This window comes from Ambystoma mexicanum, chromosome 12, assembly GCF_040938575.1.
Source record: "Ambystoma mexicanum isolate Mex_15411 chromosome 12, UKY_AmexF1_1, whole genome shotgun sequence".
NCBI classification, from domain to species: Eukaryota; Metazoa; Chordata; class Amphibia; order Caudata; family Ambystomatidae; genus Ambystoma; species Ambystoma mexicanum.
Window position 1 is genome coordinate 775,420,052 of NC_090936.1, and position 19,606 is coordinate 775,439,657.

At 41.8% G+C, this 19,606-nt stretch overlaps 1 protein-coding gene across 5 annotated transcripts in view; it reads left to right on the forward strand.

The window, feature by feature from the left end:
- NAV3 (neuron navigator 3) overlaps nt 1-19,606 on the forward strand; it is a 1,326,128-nt gene that overhangs the window by 636,489 nt on the left and 670,033 nt on the right. For all 5 annotated transcript variants that reach the window (XM_069629276.1, XM_069629277.1, XM_069629279.1 and 2 more), the window contains one exon: nt 8,015-9,026. In XM_069629276.1, coding sequence (XP_069485377.1) covers nt 8,015-9,026 — 1,012 coding nt within the window. The remainder of the gene's footprint in view (nt 1-8,014; nt 9,027-19,606) is intronic.

The following is a 19,606-nucleotide window of genomic DNA, read 5'->3' on the forward strand; positions in this document are numbered from 1 at the left end:
AGGTGCTTAGTGGTTATTTACAAATAGATTGGGTCATGGGTTCTCAGGGCTGAATGGGTTATTAGGGATTTGGTGCTAAGGCTGTCCTTGTCTCTCATCTACCTCAGTCGTTACCCTCCTCCATTACTCAGACATCCTTAGTGGGTTTTAGTACTATCGTTTAGTGCCACCTGCTGACTTTTGGTCTTTCTGGGGCTTAGTATGACTTCCCTAAAACTTGTGCTAACTATCTCCATCGGGGTCTTCTAGCTTTCCCTGACCTATCCTACTTAGTAGTTTTAGGGAGTTACTCCCTATCGCTCCTACTACTCTTTCTCTACCACTGGTCTTACTCTGTTGCTAAAACTATCTATTTACTTCCTTTACCTTCTACTACTATTACTACTGTCAATCTATTTATCTTTCTGCTCACTGGTCGGCGCTATTGTCCTCCAATGGCCAGTGTTGCCACATTTGGTGCAGGCCTTGCATTGATGTAGACAGCCAGCATGCAGTCTCCAGCATCTCCTGGTGCTGTGGTGCTGCTCTGGCTGCGGCAGGGTCATTCCTGGTTTTGCCTTAAGTGACTGTCCACGGATTCTATCACCCATATTGCCATCCAACTCCTTGGCCAGTGCTCCTTGCTGTCTCTATGCCAGTCGAATCCGGGGAGCTGCTCCGCGTCATAGGGAGCCAGGTTCTGATTACCCATCCTGTGTCTATCTTGGCGAGAGGGGGCCGGGCACTGGTTTCCACGCTACTCCTGTGGCCTAGAGGAGTTCTGGATTACCCAGAAAGGTCAAGGTCTGGTGTGCTTCACCCGGAACGATTGTCAAGACCACAAACCCAGCAATGACACAACCAGGTATTTGACAGACCTGTGACATGAATCATTGCCTTGATTTCACCACAAAACAAAAAACAACTTTACAGTGTGTGATCTAGAATTGCCCATATCACATAGTTCCCACTACTTTCCATCACATTCTGAGTGTGTATGATCTGATCTGTTCCCAACGGTTCCCCACACAACATAATGTGCCTCTATCAACTAATATACCAAAAGCGTCAGCTACAATAATTGTTCTCTGTGATACAATGTGCTGTTCCTTGAAGCTAGATCTGTACTATATCAAATACTTAAAATGTTGTATTGGGGATTACTGCAATAAGAAGGGGCCATGAACTGGAGTAAAAGCACTGCATAATTCAATCAGGAAAGAGTCTGTTGTTTTTGTTTTTGCTTAAGCACTCATTATCCCTATGCTAGGATCCTACACATCCATTTGTTTTCTTATAAATATATCGGGCCTCATTTCGAGTATGGAGGTAATCATGGCGCTATTTGCGCCATGACTACCTCCCATACCGGTAACGAGCCCGCCCTGGTTCAATGGGGACTTACCGGTGCATTGCAACCTTGGAGGGACCAGTAAGTCCCCATTGAAAAAACATTCCCCATTCCCATTTCAGCCCCCAAAGGGCTCAATGGGAATGGGGAAGTAGCTAATAACGGTACTGCAATTTGTGATACTGTTATTAGCTCTAAATTCCCTTAACGGGTCCCGTCCTTAACGCCTGGTCAGACCAGGCGTTAAGGAAGGGACCCGCTAAGGGACCTCGGAATAGGGCGCAAAGGGATTACCGGCACCGATGTCCTTAACGGTGCCCAGTATCCCTTTGCGCCCACCTCGTAATGTGGCCCATTGTCTTAAAGATGTTGGAAGAAGGTCACTCAATATTGGTGCCCCTGAGGTGAGACGGTGCTTCCAACAGAATCGAGCAATGTAGTAGAATTTGGTGGCTTCTGAAGTTGCTAGATGTTCAAATGTCATCCATTAATTGCGACCTGGATGGCATTGAGGAATAGAAATGGTTAATTGGCACCCTACTCTGAACCCTATGAAGAACTCGTTTTCTGGACAAATTTCAGACCCTATCCTATTACCCGGTATTTGCTCTGAATTCCCGTGCATCATCATCAAATGTTTTATTCAACATAAACCATAATATATATACAATTGGAATTCATCATAGATAAATATAATAAAAAGAAAAACATAGCCTAAAACCTCTTTAAAAACAGAACTAAGGTAGGTTGTCCAGTCTCACTGCGCCAACACAATAATCAATCAAATACTGCTTGAGTTGCAGATTTATTGCAAAGTACAATTGAACAGCCTGACACGTGTTTCGAGCAGTCCTTGCTCTTCCTCTGAGGCTGATACAAAACATGTTAATTATATTCAAAATAATACAGATTTAGTTACAACCAATACATGAACGCAAAGGGATTTATATTTAAAATAAAAGGTTCAGCAATTTTTTTTTTAAAAAAAAGGAAATTGGTGATATGGTGTGACACACGAGTTCCATGTGTTCAGTATCACATAAGCAGTTAGTAAAGAAGTAGGGGGGGAGGGTGGTATAACAACCCAAAATTCAAAAGATGGTTTCCAGTATAGATTAAACCAAAATATGAGTTGCCAAACGTACATGTAACAGTTTTGCAGACAACAAAGCATAACACATTGTTCATAAGGGTACAATTGATCATCCATTAACAGGTGATCATCCATTGTACAAAGGAGAGATATTATAAATACTGTGGTTTAGATGTATTTGCAGATGCAAAATAGCTGAAGCGCAGTTTATGTTGTACCAGATTGGTGAGGCAAAATGAATGTAGGGGAGAGAGGGAGGGAAGAGACACAACGGTGACACTATGGCTAATCCTCCATTTGGAGCTGTTCTGAAGCCAAGGTTAGATGCATGCAATGAGACGTTTATTAAGATTGTAAAGTTGGTAAGGTACCTAATGAATGAGGACGTGTCAACGTGGTCATATTGGGTAAGTTGTAGAATTACTGTAAGAAAACATGCTATAATTAATGTGCTGGCGTATATGACAAGTTTTATAAATAGTAATAACCAAATTAAATGGTGTGTCGTGACAATTTATGATTTGGTTTGAAAAAGGGATAAATAAGTACCTGAATTATATTTCTTCGCAGTTGCAACAATTAATTATTAAACCCTCCGTGCTGAGCGTATCAAAACGGATGTTGCATGATTTCAACCAGACGGGTGCAAAGTAGATGGGACTGGGTGTTGCAGAGAGGAAAAGAGAAAAAGTCAACATCACTGATTGCGGGCGTATCTAGGCATCTAACATCACTGCTGTCACTGAGGGTGCTCGATTAGCGCTCCCCTGTCAGTGAGCGGTGGTCTACCTCGGGGGTCTGCTGGACGGCATGGCTTGGCTGGTTCCTACGCGACCGGCGGTCTGACTATAGATAAATGCGATCACGTGTGCTGGGCTTAATTACGGCAGTCGGCAAAGTTTAGTTTGCACGATGGCCTTCTTGCAACAGGTTCCGAGACAATTATTAGTAATTGGCTTTAAATAACCCTGCATGTAAAACTTGGGTTTGCATATTGTTATGATTATTGTGTTGGTACAGTGAGACTGCACAACCTACCTTAGTTCTGTCTTACCGTGTAGTGCCAGGGCAAGGCACTCACATCCTCCGGTCACCTGCTGCCTTCCTAACATTAACTTTAAGCAAGCACAAGGTTCCAAAATTGGCTTTTTGTGCCCCATACTACTCTTTAAAAACAGATCATAAATAAATTTACATTAAACAAGTTCTCTGTGCCAAGGAAAAATGTACAATATCAAGTGCAATTATGTAGGTTTAGTTCATTAACTACACAAGTACCATGACTTGTTCTATGGTTTTACCAAAGGCTTTAACCAGGGTCTCTCTGTGCAACCAGACACTATGGGCCTCATCACGAGTTGGGCGGTAACGCCGGCGCTAATAGCGCTGGCGCTATCTGCCCTACCGCCAAACCCACCGCGCTATTAGCGCCGGATCACGGGTTTGGCGGATTTGTAATTCCCCATTCCCCATTGAGCCCATTGGGGAATGCCCCATTCCCCATTGGGCTAAATGGGGACATTTCGCATTCATACCGCCGGCGGATTTCCCGCCGGCGGTATGAGCGCATTTTTCGGCGGTTTCCCCCCAGCTCAGAGCTGGGGAGAAATCCGCCGAAGCCCTGATTTGGCAGACCCTTAAACCTGCGGTAACAGCGCTACCACCAGATTTAAGGGTTACAGCCAAACTCGTGATGAGGCCCTATGTATGCATTTGGCTAACAGATCAACCACAAGCATTTCTTTTGTACATTTGCAACAAGCCATCGCATTTACAGTACTAGCGATGCCTCTTGGCCTAAAAATTGACTTCAGATATTGCGATCTATATGATTGTAATTTGTTGCAAAACAAAAGAAAATGTGCAACCATTTCATTGCCTAGCTGCACAGTGGGCAGATCCTCGTATTACCTGCTCTCCATGGGCTTGTAAATTTGGCAAGCTTAAGACGGCCCATTCTAAATTCTAGGTAAAGAGATCTCACAAAGGCTGGGGTGATGGTATCCAAGTACTCCTCGTACCCAAAAACACCTTTGGATTCGAGATAACCTGGTCCCAGGCTTAGCTGATGACAATAATCCCCCATAGTTCTACTGGATTCTTGTGAGATGGATTCTTTGAGCATTGTCCTTGAAGCTTTAACCAGAGTATCGGGGTAAGGCCACATCTCCAGCAGTTGAAGCCTCACAAAGGTATTTTTCATGTGGATAACCCACAGAAGATTCCTTCCACTCTCCTGATGCAATAAATGATTCAGGGCATCCCTATAGCAGTCAGGGCCCTTTGTTATCCACAACCTGAACCAGTACAGAGCCGGTTTGCTTTTGAGCCGATCTGCTATTGGGCACAAGTCTGTTTCTAGGGGAATAATAACACTGTGTTCACCCTGGGGTAGCATAATTAAAACACATTCTCTGCTACTATGAGTTTAGGAGCTTTAACATGTCCCCAAACATCCGCTCCCTAGAGAGCTGAGGGAATAGCCTGTTCCTCCTACAGCTCCAGAGCTGGCGAATCTGCTCCCCGTCCATAACAATGTGAAAAGCTTTGGCTGCTCCACTAAATTTTTCTAGATTAACACACGCCGTTGTTGTTCGTGCAGACCATGCACAGTTATCCTGAAATCTAAACCCTAGATAGTTGAAGCAGGGAACCTGCTCAAGCCTCTGACCATTTACCATCACATTCAGAGTACATTGCTTTGCTGATCTAGATTTGAATACCATTGTTTTTGTTTTGTCAGGTTCAATGTTAGTCCCATTTCTTTACATTTCCCCAGGAAAGGTGCCATTGTACTCTTGATGGCCAAAGGTGATGTTGCCAAAAGGATGGCATCATCGGCAAAGAACAGTGCCGGGACATTATTATTGCCTATCCTTGGGGCATCTAGACATTTATCGTCCAGTTCTGTGATGACCTTGTCAATGAACAAACAAAGCATTAACAGGGTGAATGCACACCCCTGCCTGATGTCATGGGTGACCCTGAAGGAGGCTGTGACCTCCCAACCAAACCCAAAGCATACTCATTTGCACAATACAGCCCTGTCTCTTCCCTGCCTGGCAAATGGAAGCCTCCTGGTTTCTCTGTCAGTCCCTGCACTGTGGCTGTCAGTGTCGCCCAAAGTTTCTCTTCACACCATGTCCCCGGCCAGCGCCACCTTCTCCAGCAGAACATGACCATCTTCCCCGCTCGGACTGCTTCATGCATGCAATGGCCCGGTACATGTCATCACGCACTCTGTCCTGCCTCCGCAGCATCACTCGACACTCCCATGTTGCCATGGCTGCACAGAGCCAAAGAGATGGCACTGTGGGCTTTCAACTGCTTACCGGGTTTGGGTGGATAGAGGAATTCCAACAGAGTCTTAAATGAAGCCTGTACCCAACCTCCATGTTATAATGACAAGATAGTGTTCTGCCCTAGTTCCACATCCGGTGTTCATCTTGACAAGAGCGTAGTGCTTGCTTGTGTATAATAGGATGTGCCCTGAAAATAACAGAAAATTCATTCTGTATGTGAAAAGACGAAGTGTATCATTCTTTTAAAGGGCAAGCCATTGTGTTCCATTTATATTGTCGGGCTCGGCATGTGTACAACAGATAGGCAGAGGTTTTCGAAAATAATCCATTCTGATCAATCAGTGTCTCATTAAGGAAACAGTACACATTCTTCAGCGAGATGAAGCAAACTTTTTTTTCTTTTGCAGACATCAACCTTTTACTAGGTATGGTTCTATCCGAAATAATATTACAATTCCTAATAACTGGCATCTGGATTAAACTGAAAAAATATTTCATTCATAACAAATATAATATGAGCAATGTTTGAGTAACAGTTTTAGGGCACGCTCCATGTGAATTGTGTATAACGAGGTGCTTAATAAATCAGTTGTTTTATCAAATAGGCTTTTTATTTGTGGCAAGCACAGCGATAAAACATGAATGTCTATGATGGTGGCACGATTAGCTTTGCCAACACGTTTTGCCTGAAGGGTTTTTCAGGGCAAATTGTTAACGTGACTATTAAAGTAATTGTAATGTGGTAGGGAATCATATAAAAATTGCATGTATGTTAATGACGGAGACAATGGGGTGATAAGCAAAACGAGAGGAGGAAGCAGAGGGAGAGTAGATAAGGCAAGGAAGGTTACTATCACATGGAGGTCGCCATCGACCTTGTCTCGGGCAATGATAATGTTTAGAGTCCATCCAATAAGTGCTGGTATTGACTGCATGCTGAACATTCTGTCTTCAAAAGCAGACAAGGAAACAACAATGCAAGTACCAGGCAACATTTCTTTCAACAAGACACCTCCTCTTTGGGAAGACCTTTTTTCTGCATTATGCAACTTAACACACACTAGAGAAAGCTAAAACATGGGGGAAATCGTTCACTTTTTTTAATATATAGAAACCATTTACTTTTACATGCCACTACCTGTAAGCTCGTGTTAAACCTCTTTCAGTTCAGCCAATTTTGTCATTAAAATGCTTAAACCTCGTTATTTAAATACTTTAAAATAATGCCACATTTAATTTACTTACTAAGTTTGCCTGCTTACTCTAATCACTATTTAAGTAACATTTTTACTTCTCAACCAAATCCTCAAAACATGTGATGCCACGAGCTCTATCTGCTAACAGCCTTTTTGATCGAAATAGGAGTTATTATCGCTTGGGCTAATGACCTTCCCCAACGTATGGCCCTCAGCTTTGTTTTGAACCATAACTTTGTGGTCGGTCATTATCCCATGATAAGGACCCCTCTTTGTCCATAAGGCTATAGTATTATCAGTATGTTTACTTTGGTGATGATGATCAGTAGGAGTACATTTACGGTATAGGTATTTAGGTGGAATTGAAAGCCCCATAGTAATGGGTAAGGTGTTTAGATATTAAGTTCTATTTAATCAATCTTGATGGGAGTTGTTAACGATAGCAGATTCTAGGATGTGTACGTTTCAGGTTGGACTTGCTTATATAATAATTATAAAGGGATTACAGTGTGTACATGTCTCAACGATGCAATGTATACTTCTGGTAATAGTCATTCTGTTCATTGGATGTGTGACTGTTGTGACATGTTAGGGAATATGACATTTCCTAGATATGTTCTAGTTGGTTAAAGTAAACATGCAGTCAGGTCATTTAAACCATATTGGCAAAGTCATCGTAGAGTTAATCAGGCGAAGTGGTGACTGGCATGGGGAAATCAGACTCTGGGCATCTCTTGGTTTGCTCCCTATGCTGTTCTCAGTGTAGGGTTTGTAGATAAGGTACAGGAAGGTGCCTGACTTCCAATGGACAGTAAGGATTAAGAGCAGGATGTTTGAAAAGGGAGGGGTCCGAAATATGGTGTGACCGGGCCCAATGAGGATGCACTAGGATGGCCATGTATTGGTAATATCTAATGTTTATTATGCACTATGCAAACTATTAGACCCAGCTCTTGTGTGCGTAATGTTGACTTGTTTTTCAATGCAATTTTACAACATTACCTTATGGGAAAATCAAAGGGGGACTGCAAAATATCAAACAATTATAAATAACTATTTGCTATTAATTGTTTCATTTGCATTGTTTGTGTAGATTCACCTAAAGTCGTCCACCAATCGGCAGGCATGAATGGAAACGTGCAGCATCCCGTCAGCACCGGTCAGCAGCAGGTCTCTGCCATACCCTCTGCGAGTGCCAGCAAGCCTTGGCGCAGCAAATCTATGAATGTTAAACACAGTGCCACCACCACCATGCTCTCTGTGAAGCAGCCGAGTCCTGCAACCTCCCCAACACCCTCGTCAGACAGACTTAAACCTCCGCTGTCCGAAGCAGCAAAAGCACCTTCGACTGGACAGAAATCCATGCTGGAGAAATTCAAGCTAGGGAACTCTAGGACGGCTTTAAGATCCTCTCTGTCTCCACCTCTTGACACTGCAAGAGAGGATGACGTTTTGTCAGAGTGTGGGGAAGTTGAAGGGTTGAACAGTGGAGGCTCTGTCTGTAGCAGTCCTAAAGCATCGACAAAGTTGACCCCTCCCAAAGCTGGAAGCAAAATTCTCTGCAATAAAAAACCTTTGCCGCAGTCAAAGGACAAGGAGGACAGGAGTAGGGAGAAAAACAAAGTTTGCACTGAGAAAACGATCAAAGAAGAGAAGGAACAAGTTGGGGAGGCACCGAAAAAGAGTTCCAAAATTGCTAGCTTGATCCCAAAGGGAAACAAACCTGCAGCGGTTAAGAAAGAAAATGCTACGCCTGTCTCCAGCGGGATACCTAAGCCTGGCTCAAAAATGCCTACATCCAAGCAGACTTCTACTCCGGTTTCTGGAGGAGCCAAGGAGTCTGAGAAATGTAGGACAGCAAAGGGAAGCCAGTCCCAATCCACTCCAAAGTCCATCTCAAGCGAGAAAGTATCCACTGCTTGTAGTTCATCCACTTCAGAAGGAAAACCCCCCAGTCTCGTTTCCACCCCTGCCTCCTGTGCAGCGCTTTCTGCGTCAATGGCTGCAAGCAGCGGACAAGTCACAGGAAATGGCGTAGTTCAACTTCCTCAGCATCAGCAATATAGTCACCCAAACACTGCCACTGTAGCTCCATACATCTACAGGTAAGAGCTCATTGCTCATGCTTAGAATATTATATGTATAATAATTCTGAAGGAATACCCAATGAATGTGCCAAAATAACATATGTCCTGCACTGTCTATTTCTTCTGACGATTTCAATTGTTATCTTTTGGACATTAAAAGAAGAAAAGAAAATGCATATTTGAAATTCTGATTTGACAGGTTCAGAACCAAACGTGCGATATCAGAGATCAACACCTTTACTGGAGAATGATAGGGAAACAGAGGAGGGTATTTGATTTTAAAACACAGTCAGATGGACTGAGTGAAAAAATATTGCAGCCAAAGGAAATGTAGATGGGCCATTTGGCTCTGGCACGGTCTCCATGGTTGCGAAATAGCCACAGTGGAAAACAAAATGCTCAAAAGAATTGACTTGAAATTTAATTGTTTCATCGCATTGCTGTTTTGAGTGCATTGGGCATGGTGTAAGTGGCCGCTAACACGGTACAGCACAGTGAATGGTGATTGTCCAAAAAGTTATTGTGATATTAATAACGTGCTTTTATTTACTGAGTAAACCTGACTGAGTTATCTAAAATATCGACTTGGCAACAAAGTAGGACTCATTTTGTTGGCCTCGGCCCGGCTAGAATTCAGATCTAAGATGTACAGTTCACACGTGAATATCTGTAGTGTAAACACTAAACCTCAACCATGTTACCAGTGCTTTACTATTTCTTTTCACCCCAAAGAACCTGACTATTTACTTAGGGGCTTTACCAATCCAGATGCCTCTTGAGTATTAGTGGAAAGCCTGCTTGTGCCAGAGTGTGTTCTCCTTGCCACTTTCCAAGACATGCCATGTCTTTCTCCCTGTTTGCACTGAGTTCTGTAAAGAGAGGCACTGTTCCCAGAAACAGGGGGTAGACGATATACAGAAACGACATCGTTGCTTTTACACTATGATTCAACATGCAAGTAGCCATCCAGTAAGAGAAAATACCTCTTAGGTTGCTTCTTTTTTGTTGATGTATGTAGGACAATGCCTGATTCGATCACCTGAATTAGACTTCTATAGAGAACCAGGGTTACGATTCTTTGTCTGTGTTAAATGACTTGTGTATTCTGCATTTTAACTTTGTTTTTGTTCATGGATTTTTTATTTCTTTTTTTTTTTTAACAATAATTGACAACAGGACATGTTTATCCCTCGACATGCCAACTAGGTAAAGTATTTAAATAACTTCTAGCGGTGCAGTTTTCCCACCTGTGGGTAGTCCTTTCCAAACCTGACTTGTCACAGTATCTGTTATGTTGGCATGTTGACTGTTTGTGAAACACACTCTACGGAGTGAATCTTCTCTAGGTTTACACCAGTTAGTGTGACCCTGAGGAAGAGAGTGAGGTTTGTAAATGCCATTTTGTATTATACAATGGATGATTAATGGAAAGGGTACAAGAAGCTGCAAGAGCTCTGGTGCCTGGTAGGGTACTTGGAAGTCCCAGACCCAACAGTTGTGATAATGCTTAGGAAATACATGAGTAACGTTTGGTGAACCCAGATGGTTGGGATGTATTGTTGTGGCAACCACAACATTAGCACATCATGCATTGAGCATGTGGTGGCGGGTGGTGGACACAGAGGATTTGCTAGTGGACTCCATTCAAATCCTTCTCTGAATCTGAAGTTCAAGGGCCAAGAGTGCAGATCTCATCTAACAGGGGGGAGCTTCCTGGAGAAGAAGAGCCTAAAGTGCACACGTGAGAGGAGCAAGTCAAGGGGTACGAGAATAATACAGACAAGAGTTGAGAAAATTAAAGACCTTGTAGAATACCAACGGTGTTAACTTGGTCATTAATGGCATGCCGTGGCTGGAGCCATTTATTTACGCACTCGTTCTTTGATATTTTTCCAGGCGCAAAGCTCCTCTGGAGCAGCAATTGCTCCTTAGTCAACTGGCATCTCTTGGAAAACCTTAGATGAGAGGAACTTCCATGAAGCAGCCTAGCTGAGTAGAGATAAGGAGAGAAAAGGTATATTGGAGGATGAATGGGTGAGAACATGTGAGATGTTGTAGTGAATATCAATTCTCACTTAGGAGAGGGCATCCCTAAATTGCCCTTAATAGCAGCATGGTTTAGCCAGACCTTTAGATGTATTAGTGTGTGCTGTGAAGGGAACCTCTTTTTCTCTTCCCTCGCTATCTTTCCCCCACCGATCCTTCTCTTGTAACACGGTTCCTTTATGATTCATTAACTGCAGAAAACTATTCTCTGCATACAATACACACATTCAATGTAATCAAAGTTGGCTGATACCAAACCATGGTTTTTGTGTAAATTTATTGGCATATAGCATTTACAAACCGGTGAATGAAGCAGTGAAATTGTTTGCTAGAGTATAATATTACACTATTAAGGAGAGTGAGATGGAACAATGACAAATGTGAAATTATAAACTATAGTATTGAGATATGGCAGTTGAAAAGTACGGGTAGTTAAGTATAGATTGTTGCGATCTCTTGCTGCATGCAAACATATGAGTATAAATAAGTGTGTGTTTTCGTGGAGTTTGTTTAATAACATTTTAATTAAAAGATGATGTTGATCCTAACATATGGCTGAAAGAGATGGTCAAACCTGTGTCTGAGATGAAAGTTATTGGCATGAAAAATAAAGCTCAGGGCTCAGAAGATCCTAAGCCATTCAATCAACAGTCAATGTATAAAAATAAATAGCCAATGTGCCTGGTGCCTACTGTAAGGAAACTATTACTCAAAGATCATGTGGAATTCTGAAGTTGCCCAGATGTTGAATTTACTGGAAGTACATGCATGACGAAATGACATTGACAATGCTTGATGTGGAAAATACTTGAACAACCAGACCATTTGTTGCAATAGGGAAATAAAATAACTGTGCATGGTTTCAAGCTGACCTGCACGTATAAGGGCTTCCTTTAGACTTCATAAGAGGTGTTCTTGGAGCACTTAAACTGTCCAGATACCACTTTTCGTTGGGGTCAGAAATGTGTGAAATTAGAACCGTGAACTCTTTCTTCTGGCTTTCAATAAGGTTATATAATATGATTTGCTTCATACCCAGAATAAGAAGCAGTGCAATGGAAATGGTGTCACCTCTCTGAATAACAATGATCTTCAGAATATTCAGTATGGGTAATCGGAAAGGATTCGCTAAATTGCAGATTGTAAAGTGCATGAAAGCACAATCATAGCTACAGAGTCATAATGAAGAACCTATATGTGCCATTGGCTGTGCTATCCTAAGAACTATCTTAAATGAAAATGTAACAAAAAAGTGTGGTCTTCTTTTATGGTTTTAATTTCCATGCTGTTAACCTTGGTTCAGTGAACAAATGCCTTATGCTTCACTTACGCCCTTTACATATGTTTTTGAGTTCTGAAAAGACCAACATACTTCAACAAACAGGATGATCCAGCCTACCATCTAGCAATATAATAAAAGGCCAGATGTATGTTTGTCCTTGTATGTTTTCAGCACTAGAGGGAGCTGTTGCCTTTGGATACATAGAGACAATGCCAATTTGCATAGCTTCACCTGCTATCACTGCTGGAGGGAGCTGTTGCCTTAGGATATATAGTGGTCCTACTGTGTCGATTAAAACCTGCTCTTTGGCCCATGTACACAGGCTTTTACACTAGTAGAATATAACTTGCTGGAAGTATGACTTCCAGCTGTTGAAACTCCGAAGTATTCTTAACATTTCTGACCAAAACTTATTTTCCCTTGCATATCTCTGTGTCTCTTGCTTTCACTCAGTGTGGGTTGAGTCAGTCTTTGACATCTCCAATTCACTGCCCCTCCCTGTTTTGTAATCTGGAATGAACAAGGTGATGAGGATTCTAACTCTTTCCTTACCTAGGGTTAGATTTCCACGAATTTGCAATGAAAGTCATTTACTACCAAAACACCAAACCTGGACGTATTGTGACCCTAGACGAAATGTCTTACACATTGCATTGAAAACTGCTCCATATAACAATATTTGGTGGACATGTTTTATAAATCACAGATTATTATTATTGTTATTCTATTTCCTAATAACTGATACACATGGATGCATGACATGGATACACATATTGGTGCATAGGATCATGTCATTAGCATAATAATGCACCCATACTGGTTGTTTATGCAGTATACCTTACACATTACCTAGTGCACGTCAGCCCTCCCTATCCTGCACCTTGGTTTTGGGGAACCACTCTGGAGGAATGAATAGATTTCAGGGATTTCTTTGTAACAGCAGAGCTCATATTCCCCCCAGTACTGGTGTTTATGTCCTACATGTTATTGAATTCTGCCTATGCTTTGATCCCTGATCTTATCTTGAAGGATAAGATATATTAATAGATATGATATTGCAGTTATAATGGACATGTGTCTCTAATAGGTGCATGCTTATTTCAATAAATAGCAACAAGTGCTTAACTTATAAAATAAGTGACAGGCCCAACATTATTTCTATTATGCCTGCGACACATTGGGGTAGGCGACCCCTGCCACTGTTGTCATCAGCCACGTCGGTTCCATGCAGTGTGTGTGTGTGTTGCCAACGACCACAGCTATTCCCAACAGTTTCAACATCTTTGGTGTTAAATTCATGTTTCGCACAGGCTGTTTAGGTGTAATGAATGCACTGACTATGGCAGATATAGGATTTACAAATACAATTAAAAAGAACCCAATATAACATAATATTGTAGACCTGTAGTGAAATAAAGCATACAGTTATTTGACTGAATGAAATGAAATACATGTTTAAGTGCTTCTTTCAACACATATGCATTGTTAACATTTTGCTGATGTCCTTTAGTTGGAAGGGTAGAACTTCTTGAGCCTTAAGCCACAGAAAATATGTCAAATATGCTGTGCTCCTATCTTACATTGATGTACAAATGCAGATAAAATCAATACTGAACAGATTACATTTCCTGCCAAACATGCAGCAAGATCTTCTTGTGTAGTTTGGCAGTCAAGGGAAGCACTTCTCCTTAGCAATGGCATTTGCCTTCGCATTGCCCCCAATGTTGGTGCTGCTGGCTGTCCTGTTGTTGATAATGCACCCAGTTGTGGCAGTGCTTCTGGTTATTGCAGTAACAGAGCTGCACCAAATGCATGCAGACTGACTGAAGCAGTATGCAAGCATGACTCACATGGGTGCCCAGCATTGTCACCCTCCAAGTCATTGTTATTCATGAAATTGATTATTAGTACTGCCACGTCAGTGAGGGTTATCAAGTTCATGAACAACTTACTAGGAGCCGGGCCAGAATGCAGAGACCACATTATAACCACCCAGAATATGAGACAGTAAATGCTGGGGCTCAAAAATAAGTGCCAGGGTTGAGCCCTGGCAAACACGCCCACAAATGAAGCACTGATACTAACACATACAGCTCCATCTATTGTTCTTTAGTGACATTCAGCAATGAGAAAGATAACATTTGCATAACAAATATGGACCTCAAACTCTGCCACCGCACTTTCATACTTTACTGAGTCCTGACATCAAGTTAACAACTTGGATTGAGGAAATTATGGATTCAAAAGGTGCTTTGAGTAGGCAAAAGCATCATTTTAAGACTGTGGAATTATAAAAGAAGACCAACAATTTAAAGCTGGCATAAATGTCCAATCCCCTGTCCGCAGAATTCCTTTATTTGAGATTTGGGAGTTAATCAAATTTAGCATGAAGACACATGGCACAATTATATTGGACTCTACGAATAATAGCTTATTTAGCTGGCCATTTAAAAAAAAAAAAAAGACTATCAACCTGGGGTCACATGTTGCTATTTGTTCCTCCGTCTCTCAATCCCCCAAAAGTAGCCCCAATTACTGGAGATATAAAAACATGCCAGAGATCTCTTTTCTCCTGAATGCTGGCAGAGTCATATTTACTTTGCTGTGTGATGTGATCCTGGAGGGATAGCAGCATGAAGACACCACAGTCTTCTGTGGATGAGACCCACATACCTATTATTGCATATTATGGCTTGGAATATGGAAGAGGGAAAAGTATCAGAAAATCTGTGGCTATTGACTCCTCATTCAATTGAAGTTGGCAGGTGGTCCTTTTCAAAAGCTTGATTGGTGGACTAGGGAGCTCTTGGGCCACTAGAGTAACCAATACCTGATAAGCATACAAAACAAATACACCTGGGTAGAGGGAATGGAGTGCTGTCCCCTGAGGGTGGCAGAATAGAATTATATTTAGAGAGCTGTCCTGAACAGAAGAACACCCTTACCTTTCATGGTAAGGGTGTTGGGGGAATAATATGATGCAGAGAAGCAGTGAATTGGAGGTAAAAGGAAGAGACTTGTTTTGTAGAGACTTGAGAGCAATGGAGGAAGTGTGGTTGAGAGTTAGGCAGAGGGAGGATGTTTGGGGGAGAGGGAAGGATATAATTAGGAGGAGGTTTGGAATATCAGAGGAAAGTGTAGGTGAATACCAAAGGGGAGAGGAAGATACGCAGAATGAGGAGGTGAAAGACCAACTGGAGGGTGGGGCGAGAGTACAGGAATTGGAGATTACAGGAATAGGTTCTCATAGAATAGGGGGAGGTGATAAGAGCACAGGCATAGGTTGTCATAGAATAGGGGGAGTAGATGATTCAACAAGAGGAAAGTACAAGACAACAAGAATAAGAGGAGAAAGCATGGAAAGGGATGATCAAGAGGAGGGAGAGACACAAGGAAGCGTACATAGAGCACTGGACAGTCAGAGGATGGACAAACCAGTCAAACAGCTGCCAGAGAGAATGAGAGGCCTGGAAAGGTCGGGAGAGATAGGGAAGTTGACACAGGTACATTATATGCCTGGTAGACAAATGTGCAGGTCCGGTGGAGGTATGATGATAAGGCAACTGTAATTCAATGGAAATGTCTATGCAGTGTGAGAGTATACAAAGGTACAGAGAAGTACATTCCCCAGTTAAGGGACTATTGCAGACTTGAGGGAAGTAGGCAGAAGGGGGGATTTAGGGTGGTAACATTATCTGCCCCGATCAGAAGTAGAGGAATCCCTGACCCACTCTGCCAACTAGCAAGTGGCCAACAGGATGCACTGGGACTTATGTTTGGTTACCTCTAGCGTATTGTCCTTTTCATCCAGGTCTTGACATGATGATAGATGACCCATGGGAATGGATCCTAACCTTAAGGTGACGGAGAAGAACACACTATTATATTGGTCCCTCGCCAAATCAGGGAATGAGACACTTAAACACCCCACACTGTCAGTGACTGTAAACCCCTCTAAGAATTGCCAGCAGGGGCCCTGGACATTGAGACTAGCAAACCCAAGTGCTGCACATGTTATTGCTTGAGGAACCAGGAGAATCCATCCTGTCTTTGTGTTGAGACAGATCTTCAGGAATGGCCTTCTTTGCTGTAGTGGCTAGTCCAGCCCAGGTTCCTCCTTAATCTATGTTATTATCCTCCTGTGAACCTCCCTAAATGCACATGCGATCTTTAACTTGGGCTGTTTCTACCTATTCATTTTCCATCTGCACCCTTTAAAGTTCTTTGCTATGCCACTGCTCTGCTGGTCACTGATTTGAAAATATCAGAGATGCTTCGTGGGTAGAAGTAAGGTGATTCTTCCTATATGTTCGTTGTTTCCCATTTTTGTTGGCCACATTTTCCTATTTTCAGGGAGTAAACATGAGTGTTTTCTCTGCTTCTTAGCTGTCAGGCTTGTTTTGTGTGAATGTCACAGCTCTGGATAGTAAGCAGAGGCACAGGATGTTTGATATCCTAATGCAGTGCAGTTGTTCAGATGCAATTATTATCCTTAGACAAATTATGAGATACATGTTCTCCTGGCCCTTGAATTACTTAAATAAACTGACACACAAACTCCTATTGGCATGTTTTCTGACACATTATTTTTAATTGGCATTATTCCATCTGGAAATTGTGGATCCTCTCTGAATTTCATACCAGCCACATCAGTTATACAGAATGTGTTTTTTTCCAATGCCGTAAATCACTATCTTCATTGTTTCTGATCAGTATGTACTAATGAATAACCACAACTAAAACCTATTGTTTATACTGATCATACAATGCTTTTTTGTTGCATACACATATTTGTCTCTGCACACGAATACCTTTGCTAGGTACTGTGGCAGATTTTGAAGTCTTGACTGGTTGATACACTCCCTTTATAACACATTTAAAAATTATGTTTTTTTTTTTAACCAGTATCATTGGAAAATGTGCTGTGAAATGCACGTTTTCCAATGATTTGTAAATAATTGTAGTGGTTGGGAATGTCACAATTCACTCCCTTTCCTCTCTTTTTTGCAACCCGGGGGCCTGATTTGGGGTTTATTTCCCATTGCACCATCCTTTCAAACCTTATGAGACAATGATGTTGTGAGTTTGGAGCGCTAAATCCTTATTTTCTATGTCACTTCCCATCCTGAACCATTCTAGGTTTTTGGCAGCCAATATGCTGTTTTAATCAAAAGACTATGCTTCCCAGAATGCCTTACCCACCGTTTCATCTCCACCCTTGCTGGACAAGGTTGGGTGTTGGATAAGCAACACATGTGCCTGGCAGGTGTGAGAAAATAGTACACCTGAGGTGTGTCCTTGTTAGTCAGCTTTAAAGACCCCAGTTTGCTTCATTCCAGTGCTAGTCATTGGTGCAGTGTTCCTGTTTGTGAATGGTCCTTTGTTCCTGGTTCTTTGCTTAGTGTCTAGTTCCTAGCTTCTAATTTCTTGCAACTTTTTCCTTGGATTTCAAATTTAGTGTGCTTATTCGTATTTTCTGCATCATGGATTCCCTGTATGTCTACTTCTGTTTGGCAGTAAGCACTTCCAAGTGCTTTCCTTTTTCTGTGCAGCCCAGTTTGTCTGTGTTCTTTATTCCTTTGGCTTTGCCCTTTTCTGCACTATAACCTTAATCCTTAGACTCCCGTCATTTATAGAGTTTCTATTTTGTCACTTTTTCCCACCCTTGGTGGGAAGAGGGGGGCATTTTGCACCTGTAATTTCATCTTCCCTGCTCCTGTTCCTTTACTTTCTCTTGGAGGCTGTTCCTGGTTTTTCCTTGACTTCTCCCTTTGCTCCGTATTGATTATTAGGTGTGGTGTGCTGTTGTATCCAGCTCTTGTGTGAATGCCTATGTTTTCCTCACTATTCTGTAATCACTATTCCTACCTGTCCCGTGTCAGAAGTGTGCACCTTAAAGCATCTTCTTTGTGCTAAATGAAATTACCAATAATTATCACAGACAAAATGATCAGACAGACCAAAGGAAGATGGCAATATACTGCTTTAATTTCAGTGAAAGAAAACAGGGTGATATGACAGCTGTCAAAGTAGAAGCTCAATGTTCACACCTGTATTTGCTTGCACAGAATTTATATACTTTCACATACATCATGTATGACGTTATCCTATGTGGCATTTCATAAAAACATAAGGCTGGGAGGGACGGATTAGAGGAACATATCTACTTATAGAATTATATAAGTATTAATATCTCAATGGCTGCCCCTTGTATGTAGGCCATGCCCTGAGTTATTTCCACGTACGTCACATACTGATCATATCAGAGAATATGGCAGCAGGCTAATAACTGCAACATTGTATATGAAAGTGCATGGCAGGCCTTTTAATAGGTTGGCAACCCTAGCCAACTTTGGACTTTTGGCTCGTTTTATTAGCACATGAACAGAACGAAACCTACAAGATGCATCAACTTGTTCTCTGTTTTTCCAATTAGTCCATCATATTTCATCGACCTGATGCTTAGCCAAGTTCTATCATTTGTAGTTGAACTTGTAGTCTGCTCACTGTTCTGGGACATTCAAGGGAGTGTGAACACACTACTATCTTAACTTGAAGCTCTAATGAACAGGAACGTCATTTGAGGGTCGCCAGGGGTCGCAGTTGCAACCCCTCAGGTCTCCATTGCTACCCATGTGGTCTCCCTTGCTACCCCGAGAAAAAAAATATTTTTTTGTAACTTTTTTTTGTACTTTAAAAAAAAAAGAAATGTATGCTCCTGGGCTGTGGTCAGTGTCATGTGGCTTTTTATTTTTGGAGTGTCAGACTTTCTTGCTCAGGCCTCTTAAAAAAAAAAAAAACGGGGTTTCACAAGTGTATCACTTTGAGCAGTGACCCTAAATAAGAAGGAATAGGAATAACACATAATTTGTCTTTCTGGAAATATATCCAATAATTGCTAGACTCATAAAGGTTTATTTCCAGGCACACTTCAGGTGGTGAGTCTCTGATTTAGCCTTTTCTTAAACACCTCAACTCACCTTTTCACCCTTCTGAGGTCGATAAATGAGTACCAACACAGGTTGGGTGATATTGTATGTATATTTGATCTATATAAAACGCTAAAGCGTAAGTGCTATATGCTAACATATTATTATCAGTTGGCCTTGGACGTCTGCTTGCATTCACAGTAATTTGGTAATATGGTCCTATACACACTGATATTAACGATACATATGGTGATCCATTCTTGTATGAAATGTATATGACATTATAATGATATTGCAACCATATTTTTCGTAGTGTACTTAGGAACAATATGTGATGTCCC